The following is a 19,241-nucleotide window of genomic DNA, read 5'->3' as shown; positions in this document are numbered from 1 at the left end:
TGCATCATCTTCTGTCCTCTTTGTTATTTTTTCTTTATTTTCTAGGGATTGTATCAGTTAACTTCAGAAACGGGTTTGATGTACAGTATTTATGTTTCGTAATTTTTATTGTATTACATTTATTCCATAATTAATGCTTGAAATAAACCAATAAATCGAATCAAATTGAATGACATTAGTCTGTCTGATTCAATGACAACATTCTAAATGTAAACATTTTCTGCTATATTTCTAAACGGTTTTATGATGTTTCTGCTTTTGTAATCTGATTGTGTTATTAAATACAGGTACATTTCATTCAAGCACAACTGATTGAAGTGAGTGCTTTTTAGATTGTTTTTTCTTCTTCCGACCAATAGATTTTAGCTTTGATTTGAGAAAAGGCGTATTATTTTGACATTCTGGCAAAAAAGAACTGAATATTAGTCAAAAAACAAAAACGTTAAACAGTTTCCTCTCTTTTTAGAATTTATTTTGTTAGAATTTTACAAATTATCCTCTGTCTGGTTGGACTGTTTAAAGTCCCACGCTGACCATATTTTCATCCATCCTCCACCATAAGAAAAAATGCAATGAGACCCTGTTAAAAACACCAAAAACATCATTTTCATCTGGGTGGAACTTTTATATTTTGATACTTATCATCATGTCTCATTAGGCTAAAAATAATCTGATCTTTTCTCTCATGTGTTTACCAGTCTGCACTCACTTCTCTTTCATGTTAGGGTACAATAAAAGCTTTTATAATTCTTTTTAATGCCTTTAACAGTTTAGCTCTTACAAGTTCATTAGAGCTTTTCATATTTTACATTCCAGCAACAGATTTTTTTGTTGTCTTTTCAGCTCCTCTTGGAGGTTCTCCAATGCTAGACTAAAATCTAGAGCTGAAAGAGCCTTCTTTAATACAGCTCCCATGCATTTTGAATACCACCTTAATGTCAGAGTTACTTCTTCATTTCATGTGTAAGTCACTGTTAAATGTCTCTTCCATTGTGTTTGAACTCCTTTTTTAAAGTATTTTTGCTATTTTAAATATTCTAATATCCTTTTTATTGCTATATTTTCTTGCTGTACATCACTTTGGGTGACTTACCGTGTTTTTAGATGTAATAACTGCTGTAAATTGACTATTCAGCAACGTCATTTAAACAAAATGCAGCTGTGCGTGACACAAATTCTGTTGTGACTGTCATTCTACTTTCTAAATTGGGTTTTTGCACATTCTGTGCTCCGCTATGCTTGGAATTTTCTTGCATGACATGTGAGCTTAACAATGAACGCAGAAAAATAGAAATAAAAAGTGGAAAAAAATGCATAGACCCTTTTTAATATTTTTAATCATTTTTGATTGAACTTACCTTCCTCTGGGTCTTTCTTGGGTGCAACACTCCTCCCTCTAACCAGTGAATTTTTATTTAATAATTCAGAAGATAGGCCTTAGATTTTTGGGCTCATGTTGCAATTGAAATGTAAATTTCTTTGACATATTCAAGGACACAGAAACAGACTTATCATTACTATTGTATTGTTTAACAACACAAACTAAGAGTATAAATGAGACCCCTATTTTTAAATCATTGTCATCAAACATAATGACTTCCTCCGTGGGTGTTAAACGTTACTTTGCTAATCTGCATATTTGCCTGTGTCTCCTGGTAATATCTTTGATCAGGTCACTGTCAGGGATGTTTACTAGGGGGATAATAGATGGAGATTCAGTGGAGGGGGTTCGAACAGTGCGGCTGCAGCTTCTCATTTAGCAGCTCTGCTGTGATCCTTCCATAGGATTTGCTGATGATGGTCTTCAACTGTGGGCAATGTCCCTGATACCAAATAGGAATGTAAAAAAAGTTTTTTGAAAACTCAATTTGAACATTTTGAAAATCAATGGACATCACTTGACAATTTTATATTTTTATAGCTTTCAAATACTTATTTTTTATTATTTAGTTCTTTGGGTCATTGTTACTGAAGGAAATGCAAAGTAAATTCAGCTTGAATTGCTTTTAGGAGTTTAAAAAATATCACATTGGTATTCTGCTGAACTTATAGTAAGATAAATAGACTAAAAGGGAACATTTATGACATTTATCATCAGTTTTTTTTTTTCGTTCTTGAGTTGCAGCCAAACAAGAAAGAAGCAATATTGAAGCTTTAAACTAAAATTCTTTCCACTTCAATAGCACTTTCCAGTTCATTATGCTGTCCATATTTAGACATGTAAATGGTGTTACTCACCCTGGTAGAAGATATGGATCCTGTGAGAGCAGAGCTGGAAAAGCTTTGGAGACTGCTGTATCAATGCTGCTGGAGCAGGGCGCCCTCCTGTGCTGGTTTCTGGTTGTTTAGCAGAATCAAACACAGTTGAAGCACACTACAATAACAGCATAAATGCAATTTAAATATATCTATATATCCTATTTTATTATATTCAAGAGCATTATTTTGTTAATTTCCTGTTCTTGTTGTGACAGATAATAATAAACCTAAAACAATGAGAAAACCATTGATGGGCAATACTGGGAAATCTTGAAAAAATGCAGAACAATGACCTCTAGTGTCTCTATGCACCTTTTAGTTCAGGGCACTTTTAGTTTAACTTTAACCCTTGTGCTATCCTAGGCCCTTTAACATTGGGATTGGGGTCATCTTGACCCACTAGACAGTGCGCTGAACCTTTTTTCTTCAATGATTTGTGATCTTCACTGGTGTCCATGGATTACATGAAATCCTTTTATTTTATTCTGTTTTATTTGACTCTTAGGTCTGACCCTTGTTTCTTTATCATTATAGTTTTCAATCAAGTATTCTAAATGAAAAGAAAGAAAGGGAAAATTTTGTGGAGGTTGTTTGTGTGGCAGCAGCGTGCCCCTTTCTCTATAAATAGAAGATAAAGCAATAAGCATAAAAAAACATATTTTTTTGTAGAGTTTGACATTTTAAGATGAGAATCAAAAGGATAGCTGCCTTCTGAATCCAGCCTCAAGTGGTCAATGGAGGAACTACAACATTTGGTCCTTCCGGGTTGGCCTTTTATTTGAGAACGGAACATGAGGGCTTGATGGGAGTGGATTCTGTTGAAAGGCCTTCCACCTGTGCTGAAACAACAAGCAAAATCCCACAGCATGCAAATTACCCAATGAACCCAATGAAAATCAGAGATAACTGAGGAGATGAGAGCAACAGCACAAAACAAACATCTAAAGTGACAAATATTTTACATTAAAAATTTAAGTTTCCCTTTGAATTCTGCACATTAGCTTGATGTAATAGTTTTCCTTTTCTTTCAACTTTTTAAGAAGTGTTGCTAAACAGTTGAGGTTGGATTCAATAGCCAAAGGAGGTATCGCTCTATATGTAATAGCAAAGAAGGATAGTCTCTTTTCACCAAACATAATTTTAGCTCGTCTTTGTCTAGATTGGGGCATTGTATCACATTACTAGCCTATTTGGAAACATTTTTCCAAGGTGTATCATGTAGGGTCACAGTTGATTTGGATCCTCTTATTTTGTAACCTCCAATTAAACATCAATAATATGACAAGTTTTTGTCTTCTGATTCCTTGGTGCATTGTTTTGGCAACTCTCATGAGCTGATGAATAGTCATCAAGAAAATCACGGCACATTCATTGTCTCTGAAACTCTTACAAATAAGTGAATTAATGCAATTGATAACCGACAACATCAAGTCACTTCTGGGATCACAGAGTGTAATTTCCGCTGATGAGAAGAACACGGAACTGATAGTCAAAGTAAGGCACAAATATTCATCTTTTTTATTTTAATCTTATTTATTCCTTGATATTAGGCTTTAAAGTAGACATATATCCTGTTTCTTTCCCTGCTACAAACATTTTTATGAATAACTAACCACATTAAACATGTGTAACACTTATGTAACTTGTAACTTGGTTGCTCAGAGAGTCAAACCTGCTCGCCCTCCCAGAAATTAATGTCCTCTTTCCGTCCCTTGCTGTCTGTGTTTCAACAGGTATGAATGAGTCTGAGCATGCAGTCGGCGGAGCTCTGTTCAGCAGGAGAATGCAGATCACCTCCGCTGGCGGGAGTGTCCCTTTGACACATTCCTAAAGTCCAAGGTAAACTAAAGTGCATTTGCTCATTGCTCCATACAGCCTCACGTGTACACCTTAACACGCCTTCCCGCTGAGGAAGAAAGGTCTGTACATTTAAGAGTCAGATGTAAGTCTCAGATTGTGAAAAATACAATGAGCTTTTCAAGATGTACTTTTTTTTTTACATTGTTAGCATTTTGGTTTACTTATTTTCCAGAAAAGCACTAAATTCTTCACAAAGAACTGTCTATAAATGTACAGAATCCCTGATTTGGGCGACTGCGTCAAGTTTGTTTGCATTAACTCTTACAGGTATTGCCATTAACAAGTGTTGCAATCCTGTCACCTTTTCCCCAGTATCTTGAGACAGGAAGTAGCTGGTATTCACATGCAGCATCTCAACGTCATGCATATAGGCGTGCCAAAGGAGCAGGGGCGGATCACAGAGGCTGCATTCACCTTTACTTTATTGGTGAACCTGATGTTTTTGTGACTTCTTTATTGGGAGTTCACTGGCAGCGGAGTGAGGGAATCTTTGCATGTTTTGGAGATGAATCTGTACAGCAGCTTTGGTAACCTTATGGAAGTTTGGGTACATGAAGACAGGACTCATCTGGAGCCAGAGGGGCTAGAAAACAATGTGGACGACTCTCCTACACCTTCCTCAAAAATTGAAACTAATCCATGCTTAGAATCCGCGGACTCTGGAGTGGAGACAGCCAGCTGTGACACGCCGTGCTCCATCACATCGACTGACGACGCAGAATTTGACTTGTTGACGCCTCAAAGTGAAGAACCCTCGCCGGCACCAACGTCGCGGTCTCCTGTCCTTTTCTCTCCTGCAACTTCTGTCTCTATTTCTTCACCCACGCACCTGTGTCACAGCAAAGCCAAGGAAGGTTCGACTAATCTAAAAGTGGAGCAAGTTCTGCAGAGGAGTGTCTCAAAAAATTCAAAGTACCTGAATAGGATGACCAGCCAAAGGTCTCAAGCATCTTATCAGGCTACAGGTCAAGCCTTGGAGAGAGTGCAATGTCAAAGATCAGAGAGCATGGGCCAAATGAAGAGGGCTAATTCACCTGTTACCATAATACAGAAGACAGAAGGGCACAGACGACCAGTTTCTTTTGCTTGTGACCAGGTCAGATCAGAGGTAATTTTCTTTGAAATGTCAAGAACTGTAAAGATCTGCACAGGAGTTTGTCTCATAGTTGAGTGTATGTCTTGAATCTGTGGCAATCCAACAGTTTCTTTTTTTCTTTTTTTTTTTAGTTATGGGACTACATTCTTGTAAGTGACTCACACATGCATGCACAGTCTTGTACAACATAAGCCTGTGAAAAAAAGTATTGCAGACTCTTTGCTTTCAAAACCTTGCAACATCCACTTGCAATGTGGTTCTTTGTTAACGACAGACATATTATTAGCCATGCAAACTCCCCTTCATGATCAAGACCTGTCACAAGTCAAATTATGGTTTAAGGAACCATTGGCCTGTCGGGCCAGCTAAAAAGCACAAGAAAAAAGGAACTGAAATTGCTTGAAGGGAGTTGAGTCATTAGGTTTGATCATTGTGACAAAAATGTGAGCTGAAAAACAAAAAACAAAAACCAACTAAATCTTTTTAAAACTCTTTTAGAACTCATAACTAGATAAACTGTCTGCATTCAAGAAGCTCGTAACACTTGAGTCTGCACCTGGGGTGCAATGATTAATCTGTAAAGAATCGATTAATCAATGTCTATTCCTATGATCCAACCAGATCAATCTTTCTGAGGAAAGTTGTTAATTGAATACGATTATAAAATTGTTCCAAAATGAGACAAATCAATTATAATTGATCTTGGAAAATACCTAGAATGTGAATGGATTTGACATTGTTGTTTACTTGTACACATATTTAACTTAAACTTGATTGTCTTACAAGAAATGCAAAACATATCTGGAAAACTTCACCAGGACTGTTCAGTACCAGGTATTTATATCTGAGTCCCACTGGCTGAATTTTTGGCTAAAGATGTCCTGGATCAATTTTAGCTCAGTGAATCGGATTGTTGAAAATGAACCAATCAGGTCAATTAAATCGGTGTTACACCCCTTGTTTGCACACAAATGACCTTTACTGTTAAGGTCAGGTTTTGTAGCAAGTGAGTTTAAGAAATCGTGTCAGACCTCGTCAGATGTTTACTCTTCAAAAACTTTGACACATGTTCAGTCATTATTAGATGTGTTTAATTATTGGCATTGGAAACAGTAAAGCCAGAAAATCTGGAAACTCTAAAAAGTGTTTTGTTTCCATTGGCGTTTAATATCTTCTTCAGAACTACAAAGTGATAAATAGAAAAAGTAATTTGATGCCACATCCTGTAATTCAGCATGCAGAGTTTATTGCTTCAGTTACATCTGTCGCCCGAGGATGAACTTGCAAACTCTAGCGAGTGTCTTCTCCTCGCCCTGTGGCATCGGGATTAGGTTAGAAAAAAATCCTGTGACTCAGACTAGAAAATAGACAACAAGTGTTTTATTTTGTTTTTCTTAATTTTACAAGAACAGTTTATAGCAAAAGCCTGAGTTTTACTGTAAACACTCATTAGTAGATGAAACAAAAAGTTTCAACAAAATCTGCAAGCTATTTCATAAGTGTTGCCCTGAAAGAGTTTAAAAGTCAGTTTCGAAATGACAAGAATCAGCACTGACACTTAAACTATGTGTTGACATATGCATAAGTATTTGCAACTTGGTTTGGCTTTGGAAGAGTTTATCCAACTAAGCCACTAAAGTAGACAAGTGCAAAGCAATCAAACACACTGTTAAATGATTTATCAAGTCACTAGTTGTTTTGTTTCTTTTTAACAATTTTTTATCTTGTTTTTGTATTCTTGTGCACATGTTGGTAGTTTGAAAAAGTCTGTACATCTCTGTTGGAAGTTCAAAAAACGGTCCCATCCCTTTGATACAAAACATACAGACTTTTTTTTTTTTTTTACATTGGAAGCTCTTTTAGGATTAATGTATGGTTAGTGTACAGTTATTTTTGTGAACCCCTTTGAAATGGCCGCTTTATGTGTCACATTTTTTTATTATAGGCTGCACTGTGGTGTTGCGCTTAGCAAGAAGACCCAGGTTCAAATCCCAGCCAGGTCCTTAATGTGTCAACTTTGTGTTTTCTCTTTCTCGTGTTTTTTTCCCGAGGACTCTGGTTTCAGCCTATTGTCAGAAAAACATGTTTCATAGGTTTATTAATAACCGTAACTTCTCCCTCGAGTGTGAGTGTGAATGTGTGTTTGTTTGTCTCTGAGACGGACTGGTAAACTCTCCGGGGTGTACCCTACCTTCACCCAACAGTACTGGGAAAGCTTTCCAGCCTACCTGTTCCCCTTAGGAGGGTCAAGAAAATGATTTGATGACTAATTTACTCAAAAATGCAAAAAATTTCAACACAAAATTACCTATTTTAGTAATTTCACATTTACTCTGACACATTTTCAAAACTTTTTGACAATCCAAAGTAGTGTTAATATTCTTTTTTTTGTGTTTGTGTGCAGGATAAAAGAGTGGAGGACAAAAAGGAGCTGAGTCCTGGGCTCTGGTACTTGGAGCAGGTTTGTCAATTTTTGGAAGACATTGCCCAAAAGCGGATAAACAACCAAATCGTGCAAATGGACACAGATTCTGTTTGTAAAGAAGGCACACAGGTGAGTCATGTTGCAACATTCCTGGTCACACCTTTAGGGAGCATTTTAGCATTTGACACAAACACTACAGTTTCTAAATATGGCAAAACCTTGTTATTGTTATTTTGTAACATTTTATTTCGGGAAATGTCTTTGTCGAGCTTTTTAGAAAAGAATGATCTTATCTTAAAATTTGCGGAAGTGGGATGTCATGCAGATGTTTTGAGTTCTATAAGAAAGGTAAAAAACAATGTCGTCATTTGCTCGCACTTTCCAGGATGACTCAACGGGTGCTGAGACGAATCTACCCTCTTGCCAGAGTCTAGAAAACAAAGACAACACAAGCACCTCCAGTGACACCAGGCAGCCAAAATCAAGACATTTCCGTCAGAGATCAGCCTCAGACACAACTCTTGCCACACTGCATTTAGGTAAATTACCTTTTAAAAATACCCCAAATCTTTTGTACATTAAGTTGAGGAAAATAAAGGCAAACCTTGCATTGTGCAGGAAAGTTGAAATCAAACTCCAGAGCACAACAGCAAAAGAGTACAAGCAACCTACTAGCGGCAGTGTCAGAAGACTATGAACAGGTGGGACTCACTCAGAACACCTAATGCACATATGTTGCACTGAATCAATGAAGAAAATCACTATATCTGAAGAATTATATAAACTTTGACTAAAGCTTTTTTTTTATTTTAATTTGTACGCTGCAATTATTTTTATCCTTTCAGGATTTGATGATGGAGGAGCCCACTAAACGTAATAAGTTTCCAAAATTCAAAGGTCTGTCGTCGCGCAGAGGGCATTTTACAGTGTCATCTACAAGAAGGTAAGGCATAGTTCTTTCAGTGTATAACCTCCTCATCTCATACCTTTCTCTGATTAACTATGCAACAACATTTAACCAGCCACACCACACTTACTAGTGTAAATTTACATTTCATTTTCAGTCTGCATCTTTTGCTTCTCGCTTTTCTTCTTTTATTAATCACATCCTCTCTAACTGATGCATTTTTTATTGACAAAGCCACCAGATGCAGCCATCTGAGAAAAGCACAGTCGTCCGAAGGCTAAGCCAGGTGTTTAGAAGAAAGAAACAACTGCCTGAATAAGAGGACTGGAGTCTCTACATTATTTAGGCTTTGGTTTCTGAAGAAAAAAAAAGGGAGCAAGCACTGACTCTGCCTTTACCATAGCCTACAAATTAGCACTAGGATCTGTTTATTTAATTACTTTTGAAAAATTGCCATATATGTATGTATTGCATATAAAAATGTAGGTAGGAGATGTTTGCACTATGTTGTATGTCTACCAATTTGTACAGTTTTCCTGTGTAATTTTCATTGTCAAAGCTGCAGAGTACAAATATAAATGTTTAACCATTCTTATAAGGCATTATACAAACATGTATCAGTATTATTTATTTCTTTGCATAAACTTGTTTTTATTTTTTTAATTTCTGACATCATACAGTCAGACCCTAAAGCTCCATAGCCTCTGTTTTGGCATTTGTATAAAATACAGGGCAGTTTTGTGCAGAAACAATTTTCTGATTGAATGTTGGTTGTTGTCACATATAGCTCAAAATGTGTTTTTTTGTACATTCCAGATGTTCGTAATTAATACAAAACTAAATTAGTTTAGGTTTTGTCAGAAATAGATGTATAACCGCATTTTCTCTCTAGTATTCAGCCAAACTTACTCCAACTAAAGTCCAGTTGACAATTTAGCATCAGCTCCCCATTCGGCTGTTGTGGCTCGCATATTAAGATTAATGTGGAAGCTATTGTAAAATATTCATACTCAGACATTTATAAGGTAGTTATAAGGTAATTGAACATTGTTAGTGGGTTGCATTCAGCATTCATAATTCATTGTAAACTTAATGCTGTGCTGCAAAATGGAATGAGGTTTATAAAAAATTGATGCACAGACTGGAGGGAATTTGAAGCTAAGAGAGCAAACAAAGAACATTTTAGTGGTTAAAATTCCACTTTTTCCACATATCTACTGTTGCAATAAATGGCATTTACCCTATTACTCAGTCTGTCTTTTTTTTTGTTCATCTATTTCCTTTGCTCACTTAGTCATAGGTATTGAGTGATGAGTAGTTCCTAGGTGCCAAACTGTCACCCTGGACATTTTTGTTTTTCCATCACAGGACTGTATAGTGTCACACGCCCACACATGATCGCGCTCGCCCTAAAATAGACTCCTGTCAGATGTGTTTTTTGGACTGTGGTCCAAATAATGACATAATTGTAGCTGTTTTTCCAATTTACAGCTATAGTGTGTAAAACTGATACCACAGTCAGTATTTACAAATGTCTCCAACATCTTATTGTACGTACACACCGCACATGTGATGCGCGTTTGAGAACCTGCTGAATCTTGAAGGCGCATTTAGCAGACGGCATTCTGTCCCTACCCGATACCAGTTGGAAGAGGCTTGGTGTGAAATGTCGAAGCGGTGCGAATCTTGCTCCAGGTTTTTTCTTTCAATGCTCCAATATGTGAAATAATTAGTTTGATACAATTCCAGCCGGGCACAAACCCCTTCATGATCCATTTTTAAACAGTTGGCACTTCTGCAAATTAAAAAGGACGCTACCTATACGTCACTACCAAATCCGAGTCCCTGATTGGTCAAAGATAAATTGGTTCAATTTTGAATGCACTTTAACTGGCATTTATATGTAAAGCCCGAAAATTGACTTAAAGACTTGCGTAACGAAGTGTGAACGTGAGAGTTTCGAACGGGGAAGCCCGAAATGTGCAAATACGCGTGTTTACACAGACTATTTATAATAAGTGGCCACTTGAACGCACATTGCCGAGGTTGGTGTGAGCGTAGCATTAGACTTTTTTCCTCTTCTTTCCATGTTTTAATGTGGGCCAGTAATAATATAACATAAAAAAACAGAGAGAAAACAGTTACTTTTATTTATTTAATCTTTATTCACCTAATTCAGAGAAACAGAGCTTCCCTGGCATTCCCATGTAAAGAGATGACATGACAAACACGTCCAACCAAACAAGAGAGGGTGAATAGGTTTCCAGTCCATACATAAAATACATTTATTTATTTATTATATACTGAACCACCATCAGTTCCACACAGCATCCATCTGTGCTATGAAATATAGAGATAACATCTATGGAGGGATTTAGTCATTGTATGTGTGAGAGAAGGGGGTTTAGCTTATAGACATGAGAAGTGTTTGAGGGAAGCAGCGTGGAGTCATGCCTTTGTGCCCCAGCCCCCTCCCCGCTTGCCTACATGATGCCACAGGTGGACAAGGGGTTGGCGATCTGGCAGGTGCAGGCTGACTGGCAGTATTGACGCACAGTCTGGTAGCAGCTGCGGTCAGCGTCCCCACCCCACTGCACAGGCCCGCTGGAGTCGGAGGGCAAGCGGCTCAGAATGCTGGTGTTGATGGCGAGAGCAGCCAGACCATAGTCAGTGAACAGCACCGTCTCACGCCGGCATGTGGGGCAGGAAATGAACTTGTACTTGGGGCAGGACTCGTAGAGGATCTGCAGGCATTCCTCACACACCGAGTGCAGGCAGGAGAGGATGCGGGGACGCTTCCCGGCAAAGTTGTATGTGTGGCCGCAGGTGGGGCAGTCCAGTGGTTCACAGGGCATGACAGGCCCTGAGGAGGAGGACGATGAAGAAGTGGAGGAGGAGGTGGAGGAGGAGCGCAGTACATATTGGTTGACGATGACGTCGTCCATCTTGTAGTGGAACTGATGGTAGCAGATTTCATTGGCACTGGTTTTCCGCTGCGCCAGGAAGCTGTGCTCCCTGCGCATGATGGGGGCCGGAGGGGACACCATCGGCCTTGTAGACCCTGATATGTCCAGAGTCAGGTCACTGCAGGCCTGGTTCACAATGATTTCCCCTTCACCGCCACCGTCCCACGCCACTCTAGGCGGAGGGGCGTACCGTGGTTGGGTGACGGGCACAGGGCATTCTCTAGGGAACTTCTCAGACTGAATTATCTTCACGGTGTCCATGGGGATGGTGACCGGCTGGCGCCTAAGGCAGGACATTCGCACTCTTATGGGATTTTGAGAAGAGACGGCTGTTGCTCTAATCAGCACTTGACACCCTGCTTTCTTGCAGAAGAAGATCAGACTCCTTCTTTGAGGTCAGCCAGTAGAGGGGACATGGGGACGGAAGGTGCCCTCCATGTTTCTTTTAGAGATCCCCCGTCAGCCTGAGTCTCTGTGAGAAGGGGCTCGATAGAGGAGCTCAGCCAGAGCAACACAAGTGTCCGTAACAGTAACAGCTGCTTTACAGCGTTTTAACAGTGCTGGCACCTAAAATGAAGATTACATTTTTACTCAAGCTTATATTCCTGTACCTGATGCTGTCAGTCGAGCACACACAGTTCTGTTATACTTAAAGACTAATACATGTTCTTACACAGCTTTTAGTTTCATGGTCACAGACAGTTTTTGTTTGATTACAGACAGTAGCTCCCAAAGGTTTTTTGACCTGCGTCATGCGATGGGAACGCTTTTCACTCAATTATTTGCTTAGCCTCCTGGTTTGAATGCAGTTGTGGTTTATATTGAAGTATCAGAAAGAAAGAATAAACGTCCTTATTTCTTATTGTTGGTCCAGTATGTGCAGGAGACCTTGTGAGACCCCTTTCCTTGGCTTGCTGATAAAAAAGGAGGAGGCTTTTTCCTTTTATTTATTTATTTTTTTGTTTGTTCATGGGAGGTCTTACATATTGCTCCAGAGAGCTCTTGGAATGACTCCTTCAAAGTCCAAGGTCCTTGGATTCTTTAGAAATGGGAGTGAGGAGTTGGTGTTCTTTTTTTGTTTTGTTTTGGTTTTTTTTTACTTTCAGAGTCCCAAGAGTGTGTGGAAAGAGGGATTGTAGTTAAACAGACACCTCTGTGCTTGTTTCCCGGTTTAGGCGTTCCAACATGGGATTCAGTATTCCCATTGAGCATCTACCTGTGAAAACAGAGAGAAAAACATTTTTTTTTTAAAAAAACATTCAGTTTCACATTTACGTGAATATATTTTGGTTTTATTGCTTCCTGAATGAGAAGTAACAGTTAAACTCATTATTTTTTCATGTTGTTATGAAAACAGTTCAAACTTGGCAGAAAAAGTGGCTGACTCAGTGCTATCTGTATGAAGATTTGTAACTGATAGTAAAAGATGCCAAGGTTTTTATCTTGAGGTGGAGAAATATTTCTTCCATTTCCTTGTGATTGCTGGCAACCACATGAATAGAGGACATCACCTTTCTGCAATTTGCTGCAGGGCACATAACCATAGTCACAGGTTATTAAAAAAAAAAAACACACGCGATCAACCTCCTACCAAGCCAAACAGATTGCAATGCCTCCAGTGTTCACCTAATGCTTTAGACAACAAATTTTTTATCAGTGTAAAACAATTAGTCCATGAAATTGCAACAAATTGAGGTACCTGCCAGTTGAAAGACCCAAGGCTTCAAAAAAGTTTGTTTTATTAATAGTATTTCAAAAAGGAAACAAAAAACTTTAAGTCCTTTATCAACTTTCTTCTTTCACTTCGAGTAAAACATAAAAGTAAAAAACAAACAAGAAAATCATAGAGCGTAAATATCATATGTTCAGGTAAAAGAACTTAATCTTTGGTTCTGTGGCGTAGGATATATAAAAGGATAGGCTTCCTGTTTCCAATAGTAGAACTGTTGGTTTGCAGTAGAATTGATTGTTCCGATCGCACAGGTCATCTGACTGAAGAACCAAAATACAAAGGAATGCCAAGCAGAAAAAAAACAGAACAAGAAAAGCATAGGGATTTTACAAAACTTAACCAAGCAGAATGTCTGTGACGGTTCTTTATATTCCAGGTAACATCGTCTTATAGTTGAGTCATGGGATCTGGACTTAAACTTCCTTGAAACCCTTAGCCTCTCATACAAGTGGCCTTTGAGACTTACTCCAAAGAAAATTGTGTTTTTTGTGTTTTAACATGTTCTTGTAGCATTTGTCTTATGATGGAGGTCTCATATCAAGAAAATTAAGCTTGAAATTGTATTTCTGAGTCTTTCTTTATTATAGTTGTCATGAATCGGGAGAAGATATAAACATGCTGTTTGAAAAACCTGTAAGTGTGATATAAAAGTTACAACTGCAAGCTTTTCCTTGTATGAGCTTGAATCTGGCTCAAAATGTATGGCTGGATAGCTCCAATATTGCTGGCAAGTTTTGTTGCTCTGGTAATGTTAGGTTGGGGTTGTGAGGGGCTATAAGCTTGCAGGAGAAAATGTAAACAAAGGGATGATTGGGAGGAGGCAGTAGTTCATCAGATTTTCACCTTCAGGCTTCCTCCGTGCCAACAGACCCGACTACAACTGCGAGGCAAATTTCTGATGAACTATTGCCGCTAGAAAACAACACCGTTTTTTGATTGATTTGATCAAACAGCATAATCATAATTAAAAGAGCACTGAAAATTGGAGTGGGACTTCAAACCACTTGGAAACCACTTGGATGAGTGTTTCTTTTAGAAGTTTTTGAAGACTTTAAGTCCAGAAGCCATGACTCGACAACAAGACTGACCTAGCAGAGGTGTGTACCAGGTCATCCTGTTCAATCCTCTTCTGTCTCTGAATGTTCTGAACACAATACGAGTGACATTTGAGCAAAAGGATTCATTTCTACTGTGCACAAATGTGCAATTTTGGGAGCAAGATTTTTGTCAATACTAGTATTCTTAGACCCACATATAAATACATGTTTGACAAGAACAAATTTGACATAACCTCTGCAGACACAAGGAAATGACAGCTTGCCCCACCACCCATATTCAATGATTTATGAAGCAACCCCTTCTGCATTATCTGGACTGTTTCTGAGGAATTTTCTGTGTAGCATTGCTCACCAGCCAACACGGAAACTGCACTTAGTCACACACAAAAGATCAGATTAGTTACTTAAAAAAGATTTAACTTAGATGTTTAATTTTTAATCCTCAGAACCTTTAAAATAAAGTTTGATGAAAACCTGTGGGAGGGAAGCTGACGTCCTGTAAAAGCAGCTACCCCTCGACTGCGTTGTGAGAGCAGGTGATTGCGACAAACTTATGGCTTTGCTCTTGACATTCTTCCTTCTCTTTAACACTCAATCATCCCGTGAGATCTCATAAATTGCGTAGGTTTGGCTGTAGCAAGCGTAGGAGCAGGCTACAGTCTGGTTGGAGCCTTTGTGTCATGCAGTGTATGGGTTACAGAATAAAAGAAAAAACAAGTGCCCCATCACATTTTAATGTGACTAAAACAAAGAAAAAAAATATAGCAAGCAGCAGAACAGAAGGGACGATTACTCGTCTTTCATTCAGCGCTTGGCTGTCGACAGCGATGATTCATTAGAGGGGAAAAAAAACAGAGCAGAGGAGTTGACCTACATGATGAGAAAGAGAGAAAAATGAGAGAGGAGAACTGCACAGGTCTATTTATGGCTTGTTTATCTGCGGCTTCCTGCCCCCTACTTCTGCTGAAGATTCACACCGAAAGAGAAGTATGCACCTTTCTCAACAGGCGTACTTTAGCTCATGAGATGAACTGAGACTTAGTGTTAGGTTCCTCCATTTCATTATTTTCAAAACACGTTTGAGCATTTGGATGTTCCAGTCATTCACAACAGTCACCCAATGTGGGCAACCCACTCTACAATGCTGAGACATTCCATTCAACTTTTTGACACACAATATCTGTGAGAACAAACCCGATTTTCATTGATGTTTCTCAAGGTGGAGTGTCAGTAGCATTGTAGCAGATCCTTACGTTTGCAGTATTTTAGAAAGAAAAAAACCACAAAAATGTGGATTTTTCTAAATGATCTTGTATTTTGACACACCTGTTCAAATTTGGAGTCTGAAAATATATAAGAGTGTCAGTTCTTATTCATTTCCAGGGTTTCAGTGCTGAGTGGGAGAGGCAGTAAATCTGATATCTAGTAGTCACTACCGATCTAATATCGGCGAATTGATGACAGCTTCTGACGTTCAGTCATTGTTTCATCAATTATTTACAGATCAAAATCAGACTCATGTTTTATCTGACCAAACTGAAACCTGGACTGACTAAGATGAGACAATTTCTGTTTCATAGTGCAATAAGCCACAGGTAAGCATTGATTTCTGTTTGCCATCGCCCACAGGACACGCCCATGGAGCATCTTCTGGTGCTGCTTTGGTGCCATTCACTCATCTACCTTACCAACATAAATGAAGCTCTTTAGAAAGAACTTAAACATATTTAAAAGGCCTTACTTGAAGATTTAAGTTGACGAAACCCCCAAATTTAACTCTAGTTATTTATTTTTTTATAAGATCCAATTTCTCAAAACTGTTCGATAACAGTAAAAAATTGAGTTGATAATAGACTTTAAGTCTGCTGGAGAAGAAGCAGCTAGAATTACCCACTAATTTGATGACAGCCCTGTGAAGGAGGCTGATAAGAGAAGCAGTCGGCCCGTCGAAGGGGTCGGATTTGGTGTAACCTCTTTCTAATCGACGCTCTGTTATGTAAGGAGCTCATCTTCTACCCAGCCACCACATTGAGACAGTGTAAACTGGTGGTGCTCTCCGCCCCCAGTTGGCACTGTGTTGATGTGGATCTCCATCATCTTCCATCAGAGGAATTAAAACGCTAATGAAATCAGGGCAGGCATTTGACCTCATCCATAAGCAAAGAGGAGGGAAAGCTGACCACAGAAATGCCAGTGTAGTCTGCCTCAGCAGCAAATTCCTTAAACCATTAAACGCACACAGAGCTGCATTTTGTGCACTTTAGACACATGCATCCTAGAACATTCTTGCCCCATCAGGGCACCACCCTTTACATTCCTGCGGACACAAACTGATAACCAGCTGGCATGAAATAAAACCAAAAAACTAATTGGAAAGATTTCTAAAAAGTAATGGAAAGGCCTCATGTCGCTCCAGAACATTCCTGTAAAAACACTCCCACCGCTTTCCTTTGTGTGTTTGACGCACACATCAGCACATTCAAACACACACGTAGGTCTCACCGGGTCAGCATGATTGCACCGGATGAAGTCCACCTGTGTAGGAGAAGAGCGCCCCGTTCTGAATGAATGAGTCATGGACACAGCGGGCATGGGCCCGTCCCTTTTCTTATCACAGAAGATGTGTTCGCCTCACCGTCCACCACCATCACTCACATGCTCACAGTCACCGTGCTCCTCATACCACATGCCAGCCGCACGTCAGGTATTCCAGCTATGTGGAGATTTTAGTTCTCACCCATTTCGAGGTGGGCATGTCCAAATGTCTCCCTTCAGATCCGAGCGGAATACTCTGCTGTGTTTTGATTGCGTAACGTGTCACGACCTTATAGCATGTACTAAGGACAAATCCCCAGATTTACTGTAGTCCCGTTAGCTGCAGATTTTCTCCTAAAATAATCTCGTTTGCAGTGATTCAATACAATTATGCAAACGCTGGCATATTTTGCAACTTTAAATGAGACTCCAGAGCTTTCTCTCTCAAAAGCACACAAGCCATTGGTCATCAATGTCTATTACACATTTTAGCCAAACAAATGCTCAGATTATACTTTCCAATACTGCTATTTCAAATACAGCTTTCAAAACAAACACAAAGATTTATCTTTTCTTAGGATTTAGATCCCCATCAGTTGGATGTTTAAGTCTTTCTGATGAATAGAGAGCTTTGGGAGGGCTTGCTGAGGTGTTGATTTAAATAATTCATTCAGTCATTTGTGGCAGACATCGGCCATTTTGCTTCGCAATTCATTACAGCCAAATGCTCTTTGTTCCTCTCTGCTCTCACAGCAACATGGCAGAGATGCACATTGGAAGGAGGAAAAAAAATGACAGCAATAATAATTAGCATCTGTCTTCATAAACACAGACCTCATGGAAGATTGATGACAGGAAATGCACAGCAGGCGCTCAGCTCTTCAGTAAGTGCGGGGGCCAGGATTGATTACTGCAACTATCTCTGCAGAGATTTAAGGTGTATTTTTGAGGCGGCGAGCTCCGAAAGATGGGACAGAAGTGAGGTAGCTGAGATATTTGGACCCTGTGCAAAGAAGAGGCTTCGGTGCATTGATTTGCACAAAGTGGGAGGGGTGCACTTGGAAGCAGCAGTTATGCAATCGCAGCATGGTGTGCCGAGTGCTCTCACTGCAGCACCAGTGCACGGCCAATATGGATACGTCTCAGTGTTGCTGACAACGACAGAACAGGCCGTTCTTGCCCTTTACCTGTGCCCCCCCCCCTACCCTCCAGCCCTCCACCTGTGCCCTCTCTGTTTCTGTCTGTGCAGAGGTCTGTCAAATGTCATGGAAACAGGAAACCCTCAAGGCTCCATCTGCGACTAAACACCCGAGATCAGTGTCCACAGACCAATTTCCGACCGCCGTTTTTGATCTGTGCGAGGTGGGAGTGTATCGGTGGGCATGCATTGGTCTCCATTCACACATCAGCGCGTGTATGACCAGCTGTCACATGAATCACCATGATGCAACAACAATGCAATGCAACAAAGCAAAACCTTTGCCTTTGTCCTGCCCACACAAAGAAAAAAAAGAAACATTTGGGTGAAAAACAAGGCGATGTGTCACAGCAAGAAGCATGCGCACACACAGATAATGGTCATCACACAAAAGAAAATCCTACAAAGCCCTTGTCATTACCTGTGCACTTGTTCCTGATTTTTTCTTGCTTCTGTTCTTGCAGGCAAAGCTTTCCAGTGATGATACACCGTTTGGCTCTTTGTGCGGGAAATGTCTCATCAGGGGAAGGATGCTCTCTTCTGTCCTTTTCATTCTAGGACCATCAACAACATGGAGGAGATGTAAGATGGAGGAAGCATTCACAAGGTGGACTCATTTTGCGGCTTTCATCATCCTCGGTTCCTCTTCCTCTCTCCTCTCTGTTATCCTTGTTTTTCACACCCTTAACCTTGTTTCTGTTCTTTCGAGTTCTTGATTTCTCCCATCTTCCTTTCCATCTCCTTATTTTTTGCCCTTCTCCCAAATTATTCAGCTTTTTCTGTGCTGCGCCTCTGATCTCTCATCCGTTCCCTTCCCTCCTGTCCACCGTCCTGCCTTGTGGTCTTCAGGTAAGCCTCTTCCCCTCTCCTCTGCTGTTATCGCTCAGCAGCCGTTCATTACTGCTCTTTTTTCCTCCGCTGTCTGCTTCAGTCAGTGCACCTCACAGTCACACATGCGCAGTGCCTTCACACATACATCCACACAACCCTGTCTCTGCTGGGCTCCTGGCTCACTCCCCTCATGCGTGCAGCTCTTTTTGCTTCCCCGCCCCTCCTCTCCGTCTCTCACACACTCTCCCACCACCTCTCCTTCCTCTTGAACCATCGCTGCAGCACACACTGCAGTGCCTCTGCAGGCGGGATCACGTTCCCTCGTCAACTGAGAAAATTTTTTAGCCAATCAGGACCAGACTCCCCACCCCCAT

General features: G+C 39.9%; 2 protein-coding genes across 3 annotated transcripts; one reads left to right on the top strand and one right to left on the bottom strand.

The window, feature by feature from the left end:
- Positions 1 to 4,502: 4,502 nt before the first annotated feature.
- Positions 4,503 to 9,791, top strand: LOC105355242. 2 transcript variants are annotated; one of them, XM_011481860.3, is made up of 7 exons: positions 4,503 to 5,227; positions 5,347 to 5,364; positions 7,620 to 7,769; positions 8,026 to 8,179; positions 8,259 to 8,341; positions 8,486 to 8,583; positions 8,782 to 9,791. In XM_011481860.3, exons 1-7 carry the CDS (start codon positions 4,625 to 4,627, stop codon positions 8,864 to 8,866), a joined length of 1,191 nt encoding a protein of 396 aa, XP_011480162.1. In that variant the 5' UTR covers positions 4,503 to 4,624; the 3' UTR covers positions 8,867 to 9,791. The 2 variants fall into 2 exon arrangements, with proteins under 2 accessions (XP_011480162.1, XP_011480164.1); XM_011481862.3 differs by lacking the exon at positions 5,347 to 5,364 and having other exon boundaries at positions 4,509 to 5,227.
- An 892-nt stretch (positions 9,792 to 10,683) lies between these two features.
- Positions 10,684 to 19,125, bottom strand: rnf208 (ring finger protein 208). The gene is made up of 2 exons (XM_011481859.3): positions 18,458 to 19,125; positions 10,684 to 12,729 (listed from the first exon to the last, which is right to left on the bottom strand). The coding sequence occupies exon 2, from the start codon at positions 11,808 to 11,810 to the stop codon at positions 11,031 to 11,033; it is 780 nt and encodes a 259-aa protein (XP_011480161.1). The 5' UTR covers positions 11,811 to 12,729; positions 18,458 to 19,125; the 3' UTR covers positions 10,684 to 11,030.
- Between the last annotated feature and the right edge of the window lie 116 nt (positions 19,126 to 19,241).

Source organism: Oryzias latipes, chromosome 12 (assembly GCF_002234675.1).
Source record: "Oryzias latipes chromosome 12, ASM223467v1".
NCBI lineage: Eukaryota > Metazoa > Chordata > Actinopteri > Beloniformes > Adrianichthyidae > Oryzias > Oryzias latipes.
This window is presented reverse-complemented; position numbering and strand designations above follow the sequence as displayed.